Source organism: Oncorhynchus tshawytscha, linkage group LG09, assembly GCF_018296145.1.
Source record: "Oncorhynchus tshawytscha isolate Ot180627B linkage group LG09, Otsh_v2.0, whole genome shotgun sequence".
Taxonomy (NCBI): domain Eukaryota; kingdom Metazoa; phylum Chordata; class Actinopteri; order Salmoniformes; family Salmonidae; genus Oncorhynchus; species Oncorhynchus tshawytscha.
The window spans coordinates 56305222-56324358 of NC_056437.1; the positions used below are offsets into that span (position 1 = coordinate 56305222).

General features: G+C 41.4%; 1 protein-coding gene across 1 annotated transcript; it reads right to left on the reverse strand.

The window, feature by feature from the left end:
• Positions 1 to 1233: 1233 nt before the first annotated feature.
• pfdn1 (prefoldin subunit 1) lies at positions 1234 to 18786 on the reverse strand. Its single transcript, XM_024432620.2, has 4 exons — positions 18635 to 18786; positions 17790 to 17956; positions 14703 to 14787; positions 1234 to 1639 (listed from the first exon to the last, which is right to left on the reverse strand). The coding sequence occupies exons 1-4, from the start codon at positions 18701 to 18703 to the stop codon at positions 1556 to 1558; spliced, it is 405 nt and encodes a 134-aa protein (XP_024288388.1). The 5' UTR covers positions 18704 to 18786; the 3' UTR covers positions 1234 to 1555.
• Positions 18787 to 19137: the final 351 nt, after the last annotated feature.

A 19137-nucleotide genomic window follows, 5' to 3' on the forward strand; every position in this document is an offset into this window, starting at 1 on the left:
AAATAACTTGACCCCAGTCCTCAGCAGTCCAATCCCTGTACCTTTTGCAGAATATCAGTCTGTCCCTGATGTTTTTCCCGGAGAGAAGTGGCTTCTTTGCTGCCCTTCTTGACACCAGGCCATCCTCCAAACATCTTCACCTCACTGTGCGTCCAGATGCACTCACACCTACCTGCTGCCATTCCTGAGCAAGCTCTGTACTGGTGGTGCCCCAATCCCGCAGCTGAATCAACTTTAGGAGACAGTCCTGGCGCTTGCTGGACTTTCTTGGGCGCCCTGAAGCCTTCTTCACAACAACTGAACCGCTCTCCTTGAAGTCCTTGATGATCTGATAAATGGTTGATTTAGGTGGAAACTTACTGGCAGCAATATCCTTGCCTATGAAGCCCTTTTTGTGCAAAGCAATGATGACAGCACGTGTTTCCTTGCAGGTAACCATGGTTGACAGAGGAAGAACAATGATTCCAAACACCACCCTCCTTTTGAAGCTTCCAGTTTGTTATTCAAACTCAATCAGCATGAGAGAGTGATCTCCAGCCTTGTCCTCGTCAACACTCACACCTGTGTTAACGAAAGAATCACTGACATGTCAGCTGGTCCTTTTGTGGCAGGGCTGAAATGCAGTGGAAATATTTGGGGGGATTCAGTTCATTTGCATGGCAAAGAGGGACTTTGCAATTCATCTGATCACTCTTCATTATATTCTGGAGTATATGCAAATTGCCATCATACAAACTGAGGCAGCCGACTATGTGAAAATTAATATTTGTGTCATTCTCAACTTTTGGCCACAACTGTACATTCCAATCACGGGATATTTGACCTTTTCGAATAAATAAGACACAGCAAGACGATGGATACAGCAAAGTGCAGTATGATTAAGCCCTTAACCGCATTTTATGGGTGGAGACTTTTACTCTGTTATAGAACATCGCCAACAGAGACGGACACACAATCAGTGATACAGAGTGGGGTGGTGATGTCAAAGAGAGGGAGGGGAGGGCAAGAGGACAATTCAAGGAGAGAGAGATGGAGGGAGAGCAGACAGGATATCAGGAAGCCCAAAACCTCCTGACAGGAAACCAGTGACATATAGGAAGGAACAAACAAATCGTGCACATGCAAAAACACACACACACAGGAATCAAATAAGTCTACCCTTGACTGATTAAAGTCACACCAGCAGCCAACAAGTGCAATAAGCCTCTAAAATAAACACAAGGCACAATCCTCTCGTTTCATTACCCATTTTTATTATCATATCAACAAACTGCAGCAGTAACAAACAAAAAAAAGTTGAGAAGTTAAAATGACATTGCAAGACACAGTCCAAGATGATTATTTAATGTGAAGATAGTGTCCCTTCAGATTGTATAACTTAAGTAACAGGGCAGATGTTACAGTACTGGCAGAGAAGCAAGAAAACCTCATATGGAGAACAGCACCTGCTTGGTCAGTCATTAAGGTTTACTGTAGCCGGTTATAACATACACAAATTATATCAGAGGGAAGTCACAAATTAGCGAAAGTATGCGTTTGTATTGGTGTTTCAATCTCACTGGGCCCTCCTGGACATGAGCATTTCTCTGATGTTGTCCTCAGCATCCTTCACAGTGCGCTCCAGGTACGTCTTCTTTTGCTGTAGAGAGGACAAAAAGGACAGATTCAGTCAACCACTCATTTACCCATCATGACCTCAGAGGGATATTTTCCTTTTTCATTTCTGGAGATGGCAGATGTCTTCACAATACTGGGGAACACAAGAAATGGATACATGTCTACACAGATGCCTACATACAGAGACACATTCTAAATAGTATTCCAACGAATTTCAAGTGAAATCGATGGGCATACCATTTAAAAACGTTCTGTACAAAGAACTATCCAAATATCCACCCCTGGAGCCAGTTTCAATGAAAAGTTATTCTGCACGAAGTTCTAAAGGTGGCAGGGAAAAGGCAACATGTGCCACGGACACCTGGTGAGCGAGTCGGAGAATGTGGCCATAAAGGGACTTTACAGCACCTTTCACAGACAGTGATGTGTATCGAATTGATCCTGAACTGACACCGCAACGCTATCGACCAGGCACATCACTTCTGTTAATATGAATGTATAGGCCTACAGTCAGTCAAGTAATAACAACGGGTGCTATTCCTACCCAGTCGGTCTTGTTCCACAGAATATATGGGCCTATAACAGAGAATAGGGGGATGTGCACTGCATGACCAAAAGTATGTTGGAAACCTGCTCGTCAAACATCTCATTCCAAAATCATGGGTATTGATGTGGAGTTGGTCCCCCCCCGTTGCTGCTATAACAGCCTCTACTCTTCTGGGAAGGCTTTCCACTAGATGTTTGGAACATTGCTGCGGGGACTTGCTTCCATTCAGCCACAAGGGCATTAGTGAGATCGGGCACTGATGTTGGGTGCTTGGGCCTGGCTCGCAGTCGGGAGTTCAAATTCATTCCAAAAGGTGTTCGATGGGGTTGAAGTGAGGGCTCTGTGCAGGCCAGTCAAGTTCTTCCACACCGATCTTGATAAACCATTTCTGTATGGACCTCACTTTGTGCACGGGGGCATTGTCATGCTGAAATAGGAAAGGGCCTTCCCCAAACTGTTGCCACAAAGTTGGAAGCACAGAATCATCTAGAATGTAATTGTACAGTGGCGAGAAAAAGTATGTTAACCCGTTGAAAATACCTGGATTTCTGCATAAATTGGTCATTTAATTTGATCTTCAGCTAGGACACAAAAAGACAGTCTGCTTAAACTAATAAAACAAACAATTATACATTTTCATGTCTTCATTTAACACACCATGTAAACATTCATAGCACACGTTGTAAAAAGTATGTGAACCCTTGGATTTAATAACTGGTTGACTCTCGTTTGGCAGCAAGATCCTCAACCAAATGTTTTCTGTAGTTGCGGATCAGACCAGATCAGACGGTCCAGAGGAATTTTGGACCATTCCTCTTTACAAAACTGTTTCAGTTCAGCAATATTCTTGGGATGATTTACTTCTGCGTTTTGGATCATTGTCCTGTTGCATCACCCATCTTCTGTTGAGCTTCAATTGGTGGACAGATTGCACATTCTCCTGCAAATGTTTTGATAAACTTGGGAATTCATTTTTCCGTTAATGATAGCAAGCTGTCCAGGCCCTGAGGCAGCCCCAAAACCATGATGCTCCCGTCACCATACTTTACAGTTGGGATGAGGTTTTGATGTTGGTGTGCTGTGCCTTTTTTTCTCCACACATAGTGTTGTGTGTTCCTTCCAAACAACTCAACTTTAGTTAAATTTGTCCACAGAATATTTGCCATTAGTGCTGTGGAACATCCACGTGCAGTTTTGCAAACTTCAGACGTGCAGCAATGTTTTTTTGGGACAGCAGTGGCTTCTTTCGTGGTGTCCTCCCATGAACACCATTCTTGTTTAGTGTTTTACGTATCGTAGACTTGTCAAGATATGTTAGCATGTTCCAGAGATTTCTGTAAGGCTTTAGCTGACACTCTAGGATTCTTCTTAACCTCATTGAGCATTCTGTGCTGTCCTCTTGCAGTCATCTTTTCAGGGCGGCCACTCCTAGGGAGAGTAGCAACAGTGCTGAACTTTCTCCATTTATAGACAATTTGTCTTACCGTGGACTGATGAACATCAAGGCTTTTAGAAATACTTTTGTAACCCTTTCCAGCTTAATGCAAGTCAACAATTCTTAATCTTAGGTCTTCTGAGTTCTCTTTTGTTCGAGGCATGGTTCACATCCGGCAATGCTTCTTGTGATTAGCAAACTCAAATTTGGTGAGTTTTTTTATAGGGCAAGGCAGCTCTAACCAACATCTCTAATCTCGTCTCATTGATTGAACTCCAGGTTAGCTGACTCCTGACTCCAATCAACTTTTGGAGAGTGTTAAAATGATGTATTCAATATAGACAAGAAAATACAATAATTTGTGAGTGTTAAAATGATGTATTCAATATAGACAAGAAAATACAATAATTTGTGTTTTATTAGTTTAAGCACACTGTCTGTCTATTGTTGCGATTTAGATGAAGATCAGATCAAATTTGATGACCAATTTATGCAGACATCCAGGTAATTCCCTTCACCCAAACTAAGGTGCCCGGACCATGAAAACCAGCCCTAGAGCATTATCCCTCCTCCACCAAACTTAACATTTGGCACTATGCATTGGGGCAGGTAGTGTTCTCCTGGCATCCGCCAAACCCAGATTTGTCTGTCGGACTACCAGATGGTGAAGCGTGATTCATCACTCCAGAGGACATTTCCACTGCCCCAGAGTCCAATGGCAGCGAGCTTTACACCACTCCAGCCGACGCTTGGCATTGTGCATGGTAATCTTAGGCTTGTCTATCAAACATCTCTGGAGAGACCTGAAAATAACTGTGCAGCGATGCTCCCCATCCAACCTGGCAGAGCTTGAGAGGATCTGCAGAGAAGAATGGGGGACACTCCAACATTTTTGCTTTGTCATTATGGGGTATTTTGTAGATCGATGATGGGAAAAAATCTATTTAATACATTTTAGAATAAGGTTGTAACAAAATATGGAAAAAGTTGAGAGGTATGAATACTTTCCGAATGCACTGTAGCGTGTATAATGTTCCTTGTCAAAACATGTTAAGACCCATATCTAAGGCAACATATGTGCCCTCTCACCAGTGTGGAATGCAGGAAAAGTTTAGCCTTTTGTTTATTCACAGATTTATGTTACGGTCAAAAACGAACGTAGCCGAGTGACGAAGTCCAAGGGGCCATCCCATTAAACAAGAATTATTAGGGACGCCCTATTGACCTCAAACAGGCAGTGTCATGGAGTCAATATACCCTCATCTAATGTTGAGCTTATGGAATCAATGCTGGTCCTCTTGCATTTACGTGGGTGGCTGTCAGGTCAGTGAGTCTTGTTGTAAAGTGCATGGATCCTCATGTATGCGATGACCAGCTCTGAGGACTTGAGCCAGGGCAACAATGGCAAGGTAGAAAGACTGCACACAGACGGAACAACAAATAGACCCGTTGTCATGTCGGGTCCCTGCATCAGATGCAGAGGAAGCCTATTCTGAACTAATGCTGTTGCACGCTTGATGTTATCGAAGTTTCTAACAAATATCAACAGAACAATTCTGCCAATGATTACTTGACATTTACTGATGACTCATAGCCCTATTTACTGTGCCTTAAAGTATTCATACGCCTATCCTACCAACGGGACATTAAAAACTGCAATATTTTATGTTTCACCGAGTCGTAGCTGAACGACGACATGGATAATATAGAGCTGGCTGGGTTTTCCGTGCATTAGCAGGACAGAGCAGCTACATCTGGTAAGACGAGGGGCAGGGGTGCGTGTCTATTTGTCAATAACAACTGGTGTGCGATGTCTAATATTAAAGAAGTCTCGAGGTATTGTTCGCCTGAGGCCGAGTACATCATGATAAACTGTAGACCACACTATCTACCGAGAGAGTTCTCATCTATATTATTCGTAGTCGTCTATTTACCACCACAAACCGATGCTGGCACTAGGACCGCTCTCAACGAGCTGTATAAGGCCAAAAGCAAACAAGAAAATGCTCATCAGGGACTTTAATGCAGGCAAACTTAAATCCATTTAACCTCATTTCTACCAGCATGTTAAATGTGCAATCAGAGGGGAAAAAAACAAAAAAACTTTAGACCACCTTTACTCCACACACAGAGACAACAACAAAGCTCTCCCTTGCCCTCCATTTGGCAAATCTGACCATAACAAAACTAAAGAAGGAAGTACCAGTGACTCGCTCAATACGGAAGTGGTAAGATGACGGGGATGCTATGCTACAGGACTGGAATATGTTTCCGGGATTCATCCAATGGCATTGAGGAGTAAACCACCTCAGTCACCGGCTTCATCAATGAGTGCATCGATGACGTCATCACCACAGTGACCGTAAGTACATATCCCAAACAGAAGCCATGGATTTACAGGCAACATCCGAACCGAGCTAAAGCCTAAAGCCGCCGCTTCAAGGAGCTGGACACTAATCCGGACGCTTATAAGAAATCCCGCTATGCCCTCAGACGAACCATAAAAACAGGCAAAGCGTCAATATAGGACTAAGATTGAATCCTACTACACTGGTACTGACACTCATCGGATGTGGCAGGGATTGCAAACTATTACGGACAACAAAGGGAAACACAGCCGAGAGCTGCCGAATGACGTGAGCCTACCAGACGAGCTAGATGCCTTTTATGCTCGCTCGAGGCAAGCAACACTGAAGCATGCATGAGAGGACCAGCTGTTCCGGACAAGAGTGTGATTACGCTCTCCATGGCCGATGTGAGCAAGACCTTTAAACAGGTTAACATTCACAAAGCTGCGGGGCCAGACTTATTACCAGGACGTGTACTCAAAGCACGCACGGACCAACTGGCAAGTGTCTTCACTGACATTTTCAACCTGTCCCTGGCTTAGTCTGTAATACCTACATGTTTCAAGCAGACCACCATAGTCCCTGTGCCCTAGAAAGTGAAGGTAACCTGCCTAAATGACTACCGCCCCGTAGCACTCACGTCGGTAGCCATGAAGTGCTTTCAAAGGCTGGTCATGGCTCAAATCAACACCATCATCCCGGAAACCCTAGACCTACTTTAATTTGCATACCGCCCCAACATATCCACAGATGACGCAATGTCAATCGCACTCCACTCTCCTCTTTCACACCCGGACAAAAGGAACACCTATGTGAGAATACTGTTCAATGACTACAGCTCAGCGTTCAATACCATAGTGCCCTCAAAGCGCATCACTAAGCTTAGGACCCTGGGACGAAACACCCTCTGCAACTGGATCCTGGACTTCCTGACAGTGGTGTTAAGGGTAGGCAGCAACACATGACACACTGATCCTCAACACGGGGAGGTCCCCTCCTATACTCCATTCACCCATGACTGCCTTGCCAAGCACGACTCAAACACCATCATCAAGTTTGCTGATGACAAAGGTGGTAGGTCAGATCACCAACAATGATTATACAGCCTATAGGGAGGTGGTCAGTGACCTGGCAGTGTGGTGCCACGACAACAATCTCTCCATCAATATGAGCAAGACAAAAGGAGCTGATCGTGGACTACAGGAAAAGGAGGGCCAAACAGGCCCCCATTAACATCAACGGGGCTGAAGTGGAGCAGGTCGAGAGTTTCAAGTTCCTTGGTGTCCACATCACCAACAAACTATCAGAGTCCAAACACACCAATATAGTCATGAAGAGGGCATGACAACACCTTCTCCACCCCCCCAGGAGACAAAGGATTTGGCATGGGTCCCCAGATCCTCAAAACATTCTACAGCTGCACCATCGAGAGCATCCTGACCGATTGCATCACCGTCTGGTATGGCAACTGCATGGCATCTGACCACAAGGCGCAACAGAAGGTAGTGCGTACGGCCCAGTACATCACTGGGGCCAAGCTTCCTGCCATCAAGGACCTATATACTAGGCGATGTCTGAGGAAGGTCCAAAATGTTGTCAAAGACTCCAGTCACTCAAGTCATAGACTGTTCTCTCTGCTACTGCACGGCAAGCGGTACCAGAGCACCAAGTCCAGCTCCAAAAGGCTCCTTCAATTTCAAGCCACTTGGACTATTTACATTGTCGTCGTCCCCCCCCATTTTTTACCGGTAGCCACTGTACATACTAGAGGTCAACCGATTATGATTTTTCAACGCCGATACCGATACCGATTATTGGAGGACCAAAAAAGCCGATACCGATTAATTGGACGATTTTTCAAATGTATTTGGAATAATGACACTTACAACAATACTGAATGAACACTTATTTTAACTTAATATAATGCATCAATAAAATCAATTTAGCCTCAAATAAATAATGAAAAATGCTCAATTTGGTTTAAATCATGCAAAAACAAAGTGTTGGAGAAGAAAGTAAAAGCGCAATATGTGCCATGTAAGAAAGCTAACGTTTCAGTTCCTTGCTCAGAACATATGAAAGCTGGTGGTTCCTTTTAACATGAGTTTTAAATATTCCCAGGTAAAAAGTTTTAGGTTGTAGTTATTATAGGAATTATAGGACTATTTCTCTCTCTACCATTTGTATTTCATAAACCTTTTGACTATTGGATGTTCTTATAGGCACTTTAGTATTGCCAGTGTAACAGTATAGCTTCCGTCCCTCTCCTCGCCGCTACCTGGGCTCGAACCAGGAACACAACGACAACAGCCACCCTCGAAGCAGCATTACCCATGCAGAGCAAGGTGAACAATCACTCCAAGTCTCAGAGCGAGTGACATTTGAAACGCTATTAGTGTGCACCCCGCTAACTAGCTAGCCATTTCACCTCGGTTACACCAGCCTAATCTAGGGAGTTGATAGGCTTGAAGTCAGTCATAAACAGCACAATGCTTTAAGCATTGCGAAGAGCTGCTGACAAAACGCACTAAAGTGCTGTTTGAATGAATGCTTATGAGCCTGCTGCTGCCTACCACCGCTCATACAGATACTTGTATGCGCAGTCAGATTATATGCAACGCAGGACATGCTAGATAAACTAGTAATATCATCAACCATGTGTAGTTAACTAGTGATAATGATTGATTGTTTTTTTATAAGATAAGTTTAATGCTAGCTAGCAACTTAACGTGGCTTACTGCATTCGCGTAACAGGCAGTCTCCTTGTGGAGTGCAAAGAGAGGCAGGTGGTTATAGCGTTGGACTAGTTAACTTTAAGGTTGCAAGATTGAATCCCCCGAGCTGACAAGGTGAAAATCTGTCATTCTGCCCCTGAACGAGGCAGTTAACCCACCGTTCCTAGGCCATCATTGAAAATAAGAATGCGTTCCTAACTGACTTGCCTAGTTAAATAAAGATTAAATAAAAGGTGTAAAAAAAAAATAATAAAATAAATAAATAGGCCAAATCGGTGTCCAAAAATACAGATTTCCGATTGTTATGAAAACATGAAATCGGCCCTAATTAATCGACCTCTAGTACATACCCTCGTTATTGTTGTTTTGTGTTACTTTTTTACTTTAGTTTATTTAGTAAACTCCATTTCTTGATCTGCATTGTTGGTTAAGGGCTTGTAAGTAAGCATTTCTCGGTAAGGTCTACGACCTGTTGTATTCAGCGCATGTGACAAATACATTTTTATTTGATATAATTTATAGAATATAATAAATATATAAATATAATAAAGTATTCACACCCCTTATCTATGAAACTCCAAATTGAGCTCAGGCGCATCCAATTTCCTTGGATCATCCTTGAAAATGTCACTACAACTTGGAGTCCACCTGTGGCCAATTAAATCGTTTGGAAATTGTTTAGAAAGAAACACACCTGTCTATATAAGGTCACCACAGTTGACAGTGCATGTCAGAGCAGAAACTATGCCAAGGAACTGTCTGTAGATCTCCGAGATATAATTGTGATGAGGCATAAAGCTGAGGCAGAATATAAATACGCTTTTCATCGGCAGGGACTGGGAGACTAATAAGGATAGAGGGAACAATGAATGGAGCCAAACACAGGCAAATCCTTGATGAGAACCTGCTTCAGAGTGCAAATGACATGCTGGGGTGAAGTTTTATGTTCCCAAGTACCCCTTATTTTATAATTATGTATTGTACTGACTCGATGTACACTCACACAAACTGACACTCCAACACACACACGCATATTGTTGCCACACAGGTTCCTTCACACACGCTGCTGCTGCTACTGTTTAATTATCTATGCATAGGCACTATACCCTCTACCTACATGTACATATTACCTCAATTACATCAACTAACCCGTATCCCTACACATAGACTCGGTACCGGTACCCCTTGTATGCAGCCTCGTTATTGTTATTTTATTGGCAGTACTATTTTTCCTTAGGGTTTATTGAAAATCTGTGGAAAGACTTGATTGCTTAACAGAGCTTGAGAAAATCTGCAAGGAAGAATATCCCCAAATCCAGATGTGCAAATCTGATACAGACATACCCAAGTTGACTCAAAGCTGTAATAGCCGCAAAAGGTGTGACACGGTCGCCAGGTGTACGATGTTTTCTCCAACACATTGGTGCGGCTGGCTTCCGGGTTAAGCGGGCATTGTGTCAAGAAGCAGTGCAGCTTGGCTGTGTCGTGTTTCGGAGGACGCACAGCTCTCAACCTTCGCCTCTCCCGAGTCCGTATGGGAGTTGCAGTGATGAGACAAGACTAACTACCAATTGGATACCACGAAATTGGGGAGAAAAAAAAAGAGTAAACAAAAAAACATTAGGTCTTAATTTAATAAAAAATTGAATTTAGGCTATTAACAAAATGTGGAATAGGTCAAAGGGTATAAATACTTTCCGAAGGCATTCTATTTGATTTCAATCACTTTGATGGCATTCCTTTTGATTCGAACAAAAGTTTCATACATATTTGCTCATGGTAAAAGTAGTTTTATCATTTAAAAGCTCTCTTTTTTTTTACCTTTAAAATTATTTATTTTTCTCACTTTCTTAGGGTGTAGATTAGACCCGATTTTACATCATCCGAGGTGTGTGTGTTGTGCCTGCCATTGGTTGAGACACAGCATACTCTTGAATACAGACTGGGTGTCATTTCAAATCGTAGAAATAGATTTCATACAATGGGTATATCCCTTCAGACCACTGCAATTTAGCTGGCACATCATTGAAATTGAAACTTCCAAATAGTTCCACAGATTGCCACTGGTCCACCCACCATTGAATGCCTGTTCTACTATCGATGTTATTATGATTTCAATAGGTTTCCTATGGATGATTGACAGTATAATTTAAAACTGATATTCTCGTTCAAGTCAACATTCTCTGATGTGTGGACCTCCAACCATCTATGTGTTGCCAGTTAATTTCTAGTTCATTCCCATTTTAATACATTTATCAGCCAAAACATGGCACCTACGCTGTATTCAAGAGCATGTTGTGTCTCAACCGGTGGTGGGCACAACAAACACCTCAGATGATGTAAAATAGGGTCTAAGCTACAACATGCGCAAATGAAAAGAAATTACATTGAAGGTTTAAAAATATATTTTAACAAATTGTTTTCAAGAAACTATACAAGAGTTTGCCAACTCTGTTTGTAAGCTTTTAAACTATATAAAACTCAACCGTTTGTCTTTTCCAGTGATGAAGAAATGGATGGTAGGGTATGCAAAACAAGTCAACTTTGAGCCCCTCTATCTCCTGAATATTTTGGCATTCAGGTCTAAAAAGTTACTTTTCAGGACCACTTCTGCCATGTGCAAATATGTATGGACATTTGTTAAAATCAAAATGGGTGCGGTCAAAAAGTGATTGAAATCAAATGGAATGACCCCAAAACAAACATTTCCATTTCATATATGGATGCAAATCACATTGGTTCTTTGAACAACATGAGGTTGCAGCTGAAGTGTTAAATGGCTATGTAACTAACATCTACCCATCCTCCCAAACCCCAGGGGTAATAATAATATCATCATCCCTTAATAACCCGTTGAAAAAGAGAAGAACTATAACAGAGGGCGCTGTTGTTTAAAAGACATGTCATCACCCACCACAGACTAAGTACAATGACAGTCTGTACAGTGGCCAAAGCAGTGCCTCATTAACGTCATTGTTACTGCAGTCATCACACATACCTGGGTATCACGAGGGGAAGCAGGCACACTGGAATACTGATGACATCATGTAACCTCATAAATTACCAGTGGAACCCCTCCGAGATGAGTTCATGCACGGACACGAGAGAACTTCCAGGCTAGATCTAAATACAGTGTGAATGGGTCCATTGGTGGTAACCCTGGGCTCCCGAGTGGCACAGCGGTCTAAAGCTCTGCATCTCAGTGCTAGAGGCGTCACGACAGACACCCTGGTTCGAATCCAGGCTGTATCACAACCGGCTGTGATTGGGAGTCCCATAGGGCAGCGAACAATTGGCCCAGCGTTGGACGTCATTGTAAATAAGAATTTGTACTTAAGTGACTTGCTTCGTTAAATAAAAGGTTAAAACATTTAAATTATTAAAATTATTAAAAAAATACAAAAATGGGTCTCTCTGTACACAGGTGTGAAAAAAATTAAATGATATCCCAAAGAGTAAAGTGACTCAGGGTCTGAGATAGGGGTCATTCACTCTTGGTGGGAAGCAGTTAGCCTTTACAAACAGCGAGCAGTCTTGTTTTTGGCAACAAACCCACCACGCATATAGAACAAAGAAGACTCTCCAAAAGTTCAAAAACATAAATGTGGTCTGCTATTTGCAGTCTTTCAGCTGACAAGCCATTTGTTTTTGTAGCACTAGCCACACAGTAACCATGGGAAACAGCACAGACTAATGAAACAGAAAATGGCTGGGAGGCGTTAGTTGGCAAAAAAAAGAAAATAACATCTGTTTGACATGCCAGTTTTATTACGAGTGAGTGAGGCTATGACCACAATCCTGTCCCATAAGAGGGGAACCCTGGGCGTCGCTCCAGAGCCACGAGACATAGAGTTGACCAGGGTGATGTCATGGGCTTGTCTGGGATTACACCACACCACTGGACAAGGCCACATTCAGACCCAGACAATCGAAGACCCAGGGCCAGAAACCACACATACAGAGCTTTCAGAAAGTATTCACATGTTTACAAACTAATTAAAAATGAAAAGCTGAAATGTCTTGAGTCAATAAGTATTTAACCCCTTTGTTATGGCAAGCCTAAATACAGTACATTCGGAAAGTATTCAGACCGGTTGACTTTTTCCCATCGTGCTGCGTTACAACCTTACTCTAAAACAGATTAAATTATATACAATTTCCCATCAATCTACACATAGTATCCAATAATGACAAAGCAAAAACAGGTTTTTATACATTTTTGCAAAGGTATAAAATTGTTTTAAAAATGAAACACCTTATTTACATAAGTATTCAGACACTTAGCTATGACACTCAAAATTGAGCTCAGATGCATCCTGTTTCCATTGATCATCCTTGATGTTTCTACAACTTGATTGGACATGATTTGGAAAGACACACACCTGTCTATATAAGGTCCCACAGTTGACAGTGCATGTCAGAGCAAAAACCAAGCCACGAGGTCGAAGGAATTGTCCATATAGCTCTGAGACAGGGTTGTGTCAGAAGCACAAATCTGGGGAAGCATACCAAAACATTTCTGTTTCGGCTCAATTGTTTCGAGCAGGACCACCCAGGTCACCACAGAAGTTAGACTTCCCTTTGTTTGCATAGAACACAACCGCAGTAGCTCCCTTTGATACCCAAGGCCCAATGGAGCACCTGACAACATCCCTTCCCTGAAATATACAGTTATATTCAACTTTGCACTTATGTTACATTGAAGAGTGGAAAGGTGCATATTGATTCAAACCAACTGCTGATTGATATAACAAAGGGATATCCCACTGAAAACAATGCTCGTTTCCACAAGGACGAAACTAGGAACTGCTCTTCTGATCGAATGCAGACAAAAGACCAGTGTGAAACATTAGTTTAAAAATAAATATCCAGCGGACGGCATTCTTTGTGACCAATATTTCCTGCGGTGTATGGGAGTTTTGTCCCCATTGGGCCATGTTCTTGACAGGTCAGGCTGGAAAGTCATTCTGACAAGGTACATCTCATGCCACAGGTTCAATCAAGGTTTTTGACACAGTTGTTGGGGTTAATAAACGCCATGTTATTTGCATTTCTATGTACTTCAGAAGTAGAGAAATAGGAGTGAAACCCCAACTCAAAACCCAGGAAAAGTTATTTGTGTCTGCTGAAACTTGAGTAAGGAACAGCTCTTGGAGTTAAGATGCTACAGAGAAGTTGTGGGACTGTTTCTGTCTCTCTGTCACTTTCTATATCTAAACACATAGGGGAGAGAATTCCATGCTTGCTGCGCTAAAGAGGTGGTTCTCTCAGTCACTTCTGCCATGGCCTGATAACCCAGTGTCACTGTCAAGTTGCTCGAAAATAGACAGGGCCATTCACACAGCCACCGACTTCATAAGGGAAGAACACATTTGTATATTTTAGAAGTGAATAATATATTATTTGCACCATTTGTATTTGGCAAGCATGAGATGCCTGTTTTTTCAGATATCCGTTTCAACCCAATATAAAAATGCCCTTAAGCCATCATTCATTTAGTCTCAAATATGAATAGCATACATGGTACAGAAAATGATACAGGCTATATTGGAGACTGCAGAGAGAAAACAAACATCTGTTTCTGATTTTTTTTAAAGAGCGGCTGTGGAAGGAATGCAATAACTGGTTTTAGGGCACACAGTGTATTGACTACAACATCTACAGTAGGGTTTGGGTCAATTCAGAAAGTGACTGGAAATTCAATTCATGAGTTGCATTTCAATTCAATCCCTTAACTGAGGAAATGTAAAAGTGAATTGATCCCAACACTGATCTACAGGAAGTCAAGCTAAGTAGGAGGGATATCGAGGACTGAACCTTTGAAATATTCAAAAGTGTCTGGATCTGTGCACACATAGGCGGCAGGTAGCCTAGTGGTTAGAACGTTGGGCCAGTAAATGAAAGGTTCGTGGATCAAATCCCCGAGCTGATTGTAAATAAGATGTTGTTCTTAACTGACTTGCCTAGTTACATTTTAAATTTAAAAAAAAATAAAAATCTGCGCCAATATTACTGCATACCTCAAGCTCCTTAATTTTCTCATCTGCTGTCTTCTGTTTGTAAGTCAGCTGTGTGTTGATATCTTCTTTAGACTGCAAGATGAACCTGAGAGAGCAAGAGACAGAGGAGAGCATGAAGTCAGTGTGTGAGGTGTCTCAAAAACCCAACCCTAGGCAAACAGCAGAGACTAGGGTCTGGTTTGTTTCAATGACGGACTCTTTTAGCATAGAGTAAGGGTCTCCAACAGGTCAATCGCAAGCTTCCAGTAGCTCGCAGCCCACATAGGAGTAGCTCGCCAAACAACTCAGAAAGTACATGCAATTTTTCATGTTTTCTACTGCAAACTGTCATAAACAAATCTCACAAGTATCAAACACCACAAGCTCCCGGCTACTATCTAATCAACGGAACATTGACATTTTTCCACACCTGGTTAAACACTATTGGCGTAAAAAGCCAAACATAATACAATATCTGCCAATTAATTTCCAGCAATATAGCCTGTCTGTGTGGTGCATGCGTTTCTCTATCACTCTGTGTGTAACAGAAATACTTTCCCCAAAACCTTTTCAATTGAATGGTAAGTGCAAAGTAGGCTTACCTGGCAGAAGTATATCATGAGTAAGTATATAATTTGTATCTACCATGTTATTTGCTAACTGACATGAAATGAGCAGCAGCCATACAGAACCATTGCTAGACCGACACATTTCTCACTCGCTAGATGCACAATTAAAAGGCCCAGATGCGCAATTAAAGGAGAATTACACACACACACACACACACACAAAATATATATATTCAAGACCTAAAAAAAAATGATATTCTAATGTGATTTACGCATTGACATGGATGACATGGATAACTTGGGAGTATATAGCTCCGGAAAAAATTAAGAGACCACTGCAAAATTATCAGTTTCTCTGGTTTTACTATTTATAGGTATGTGTTTGGGTAAAATTAACTTATGATTTTATTCTATAAACTACTGACAACATTTCTCCCAAATACAAATATTGTCATTTAGAGCATTTATTTGCAGAAAATGACAACTGGTTAAAAGAACAAAAAATATGCAGTGTTGTCAGACCTCGAATAATACAAAGAAAATAAGTTCATATTCATTTTTAAACAAAACAATAATGCTTGATCTTTGGAAGTGTTCAGAAATCAATATTTGATGGAATAACCCTGATTTTCAATCACAGCTTTCATGTGTCTTGGCATGCTCTCCACCAGTCTTTCACATTGATGTTGGATGACTTCATGCCACTCCTGGCGCAAAAATTCAAGCAGCTCGGCTTTGTTTGATGGCTTGTGACCATCCATCTTCCTCTTGATCACATTCCAGAGGTTTCAATAGGGTTCTGGTCTGGAGATTGGGCTGGCCATAACAGGGTCTTGATCTGGTGGTCCTCCATCCACACCTTGATTGACGTGGCTGTGTGGCATGGAGCATTGTCCTACTGGAAAAACCCTAGATGCCTAGTTTGCGTCAACTATTATTATCCAACGCATACAATGACATTCAAGACGATTCTGTGCTTCCGACTTTGTTTGGGGAAGTCCCTTTCCTGTTCCAGCATGACAATGCCCCCGTGCACAACACAAGGTCCATAGAGAAATGTTTTGTCCAGATCGGTGTGGAAGAACTTAACTGGTCTGCACAGAGCTCTGATCTCAACCCCATCAAATACCTTTGGGATGAATTGGAATGCCGACTGCGAGCCAGGCCTAATCGCCCAACATCAGTGCCCAACCTCACTAATGCTCATGGCTGAACAGAAGCAAGTCCCCGCAGCAATGTTCCAACATCTAGTAGAAAGCCTTCCCGGAAGAGTGGGGGCTGTTATAGCAGCAAAGGGGGGACCAACTCCATAATAAATACTATGATTTGTAATGAGATTCGACAAGCAGGTGTCCACATACTTTTGGTCATGTAGTGTATGCTTTGATTTCTAAGACATTCTAAGGTTTGTATCATTCACAACTAAAGTTCCCAAATAACAAAATCTAGCATATAGGACCTGTTTCAAATTATCCCTTTTACACTCACTTCATAAGCACACTCGCTCCATAATGGTAAAAATATCATTTCTATTTCATTCAGCTACGTTCAATTATATTCTTCTTACTATAAAATCATAATATAAAATAATGGCACGGAACTGATAAGAATATCTTGTCAGCTAAATGAACAAGCCAAACAATGGCAATGAACATAGCCAGATAACTAACATAGCATTGGGCTCCCGGGTGGCGCAGGGGTCTAAGGCACTGCAACTCAGTGCTAGAGGCGTCACTACAGACACCCTGGTTCAAATCCAGGCTGTATCACAACCGGCCGTGATTGGGAGCCCCATAGGGCAGCACATAATTGGCCCGAATTTGTTCATAATTGGCTTGCCTAGTTAAATAAATTAAAAATATATATAAAAAACGAATTTTGTTCTTCTGAAATACATTTTCTTTATATCATGTTTCTTTTAGAACGGACTCAAATAAATAATGGATTTATGGTGATGGTGTATATTTGGCATGACGGCGGTCTTTTGCATGACAATAACTAGCTGACAATTTCATGCCCGCCACAGGCCTAGTTGGGGTCGCAAGAATTTTCAGATATGAAAATAGGGTTGTGGGCAAAAACGTTTGGGAACCCCTGTATTAGAGTATATGACAAGATGAACAGTCATCTACAACAGTGGTTCCCAAATTGTGGGGCTTGCCCCCTAGAATTGCAAGAAAATATGTTTTTTAAACTGCAAAATGTTCTTTGCACCCCATGACAAAATGTGTAGAATTGAAAGAAATCAGTTTTTAACCTGTAAAATTCTCTCCACCATCAAGAGTGATTTGAACAGTTTGTTTCATAAACAGTGCTTGTCCCCATTTGAAATATACATGGTGAGTTTTATAACAATACAAATATATAACATTTAATGTTGTTACTCATAACTATTTATAACAAATGTTACATATATATGTATCTGTTATAATTCATATATAGGCTACATGAATACATACATAAGGACTACCTATGTTTCTTCATGGGAAGTGTTCTATTAGTGAAATCCAATAGTAAACAGCCAGAGAATACTACTCACATGCGTCCTACTCCTTCATACATGCGGGTGTTGTCTGGTAGGGTTTTTATTTCTGCATGTGTCAGGTTGGCATGTTTCTTCATGCGAGTGAGCTGGTCGATCTGAAGATCTGCCAGTTTCGCCTTTTGTTGTGTGTCAATCATTTTCGATTGCAGCTCTGCAAAGGCCTGCATGAACAAATATGACAGCATTATTTCAAACATCAAAAATCAGACCTGCGTTTCTATAAAAAATACATATTTGAAATCGCTTGAACAATTGCTTTAGGCTGCCTGCAGTCTTCGGTGGGTGGGGTTTACACTTTTAGGACTTTTCTATTGCAATAGGCAAGCTCAAGACTAGCAGAGTTTTAGTAAGTATTTGAAATGATGGCAAATAGTGAACATAGGTCTGGTCAAAATGATCCCATTGTCCTATCACTGAGTCACATCTCTGCTCATTATAGCTAGCGTTAGTTAGCAGGCTAGCTATAACAGCCTTGTACTTTGACTTGTTTTAGTTTTGTTTGACTAGCTATGTCTAATATTGTCTGATAAATGTAAGTGATGACTCATCGTGTCAAATATTTCATCTAGCTAGTATCTACACACTGTTGCTAGATAGCTAACCCAACTGCCACGAGCTAGCTAACTAACTGACAGCGCATGAATTCAGAAACTAACGTTGGCTAGCAAGCTAACGTTAGCGCACAAGCCATGCAGCATGACTCAATCACATCTTAACGCTTTGTTATAAATAACACATACATCATTTTTGGTAAACTGTTGAATAATTTCCCCGTTACACTTAACTTATTCGACCATTGTATTTGATAGAAAGAATGAAAAGAGGATTAAATGATTTACCTTCTTCAGCTCTAAATCTATGGGGGCCGCCATGTTGAACACGAGAACGTAACAACGAACCACGCCCATAAAATTATCTTACAGTTTCTGCCTTCTTCAGCCGGCCCAGAGACGTACTTTTACCATGCATCATTTTATTTGACAGATGGATTTCTGAAAAACATTTGGTTTAATGATTATGGCTGGTATAATGTCATATTTTGCCAGCATCATCTAAGCTGTAATACATGTTCTCTGTATGTGAGAGTACTAAGGCCTCTGCCTTGAGGTCTATACCTTTATGGCACAGGTGGTAGTGAATCAAATAAAATGTTATTGGTCACATAATCATTTCGCTACATCCGCTAAATATGTGTATGTTCCTTGCTCCAACTATGCAGTAATATCTAACAATACAAGCAAATCTAAAAAGTAAAATAATGGAATTAATTCAAATTTAAATATTAGGATGAGCCAGAATATAAATACAGTGCAACACTTTTTCCACATTTGTTACTCAGTAC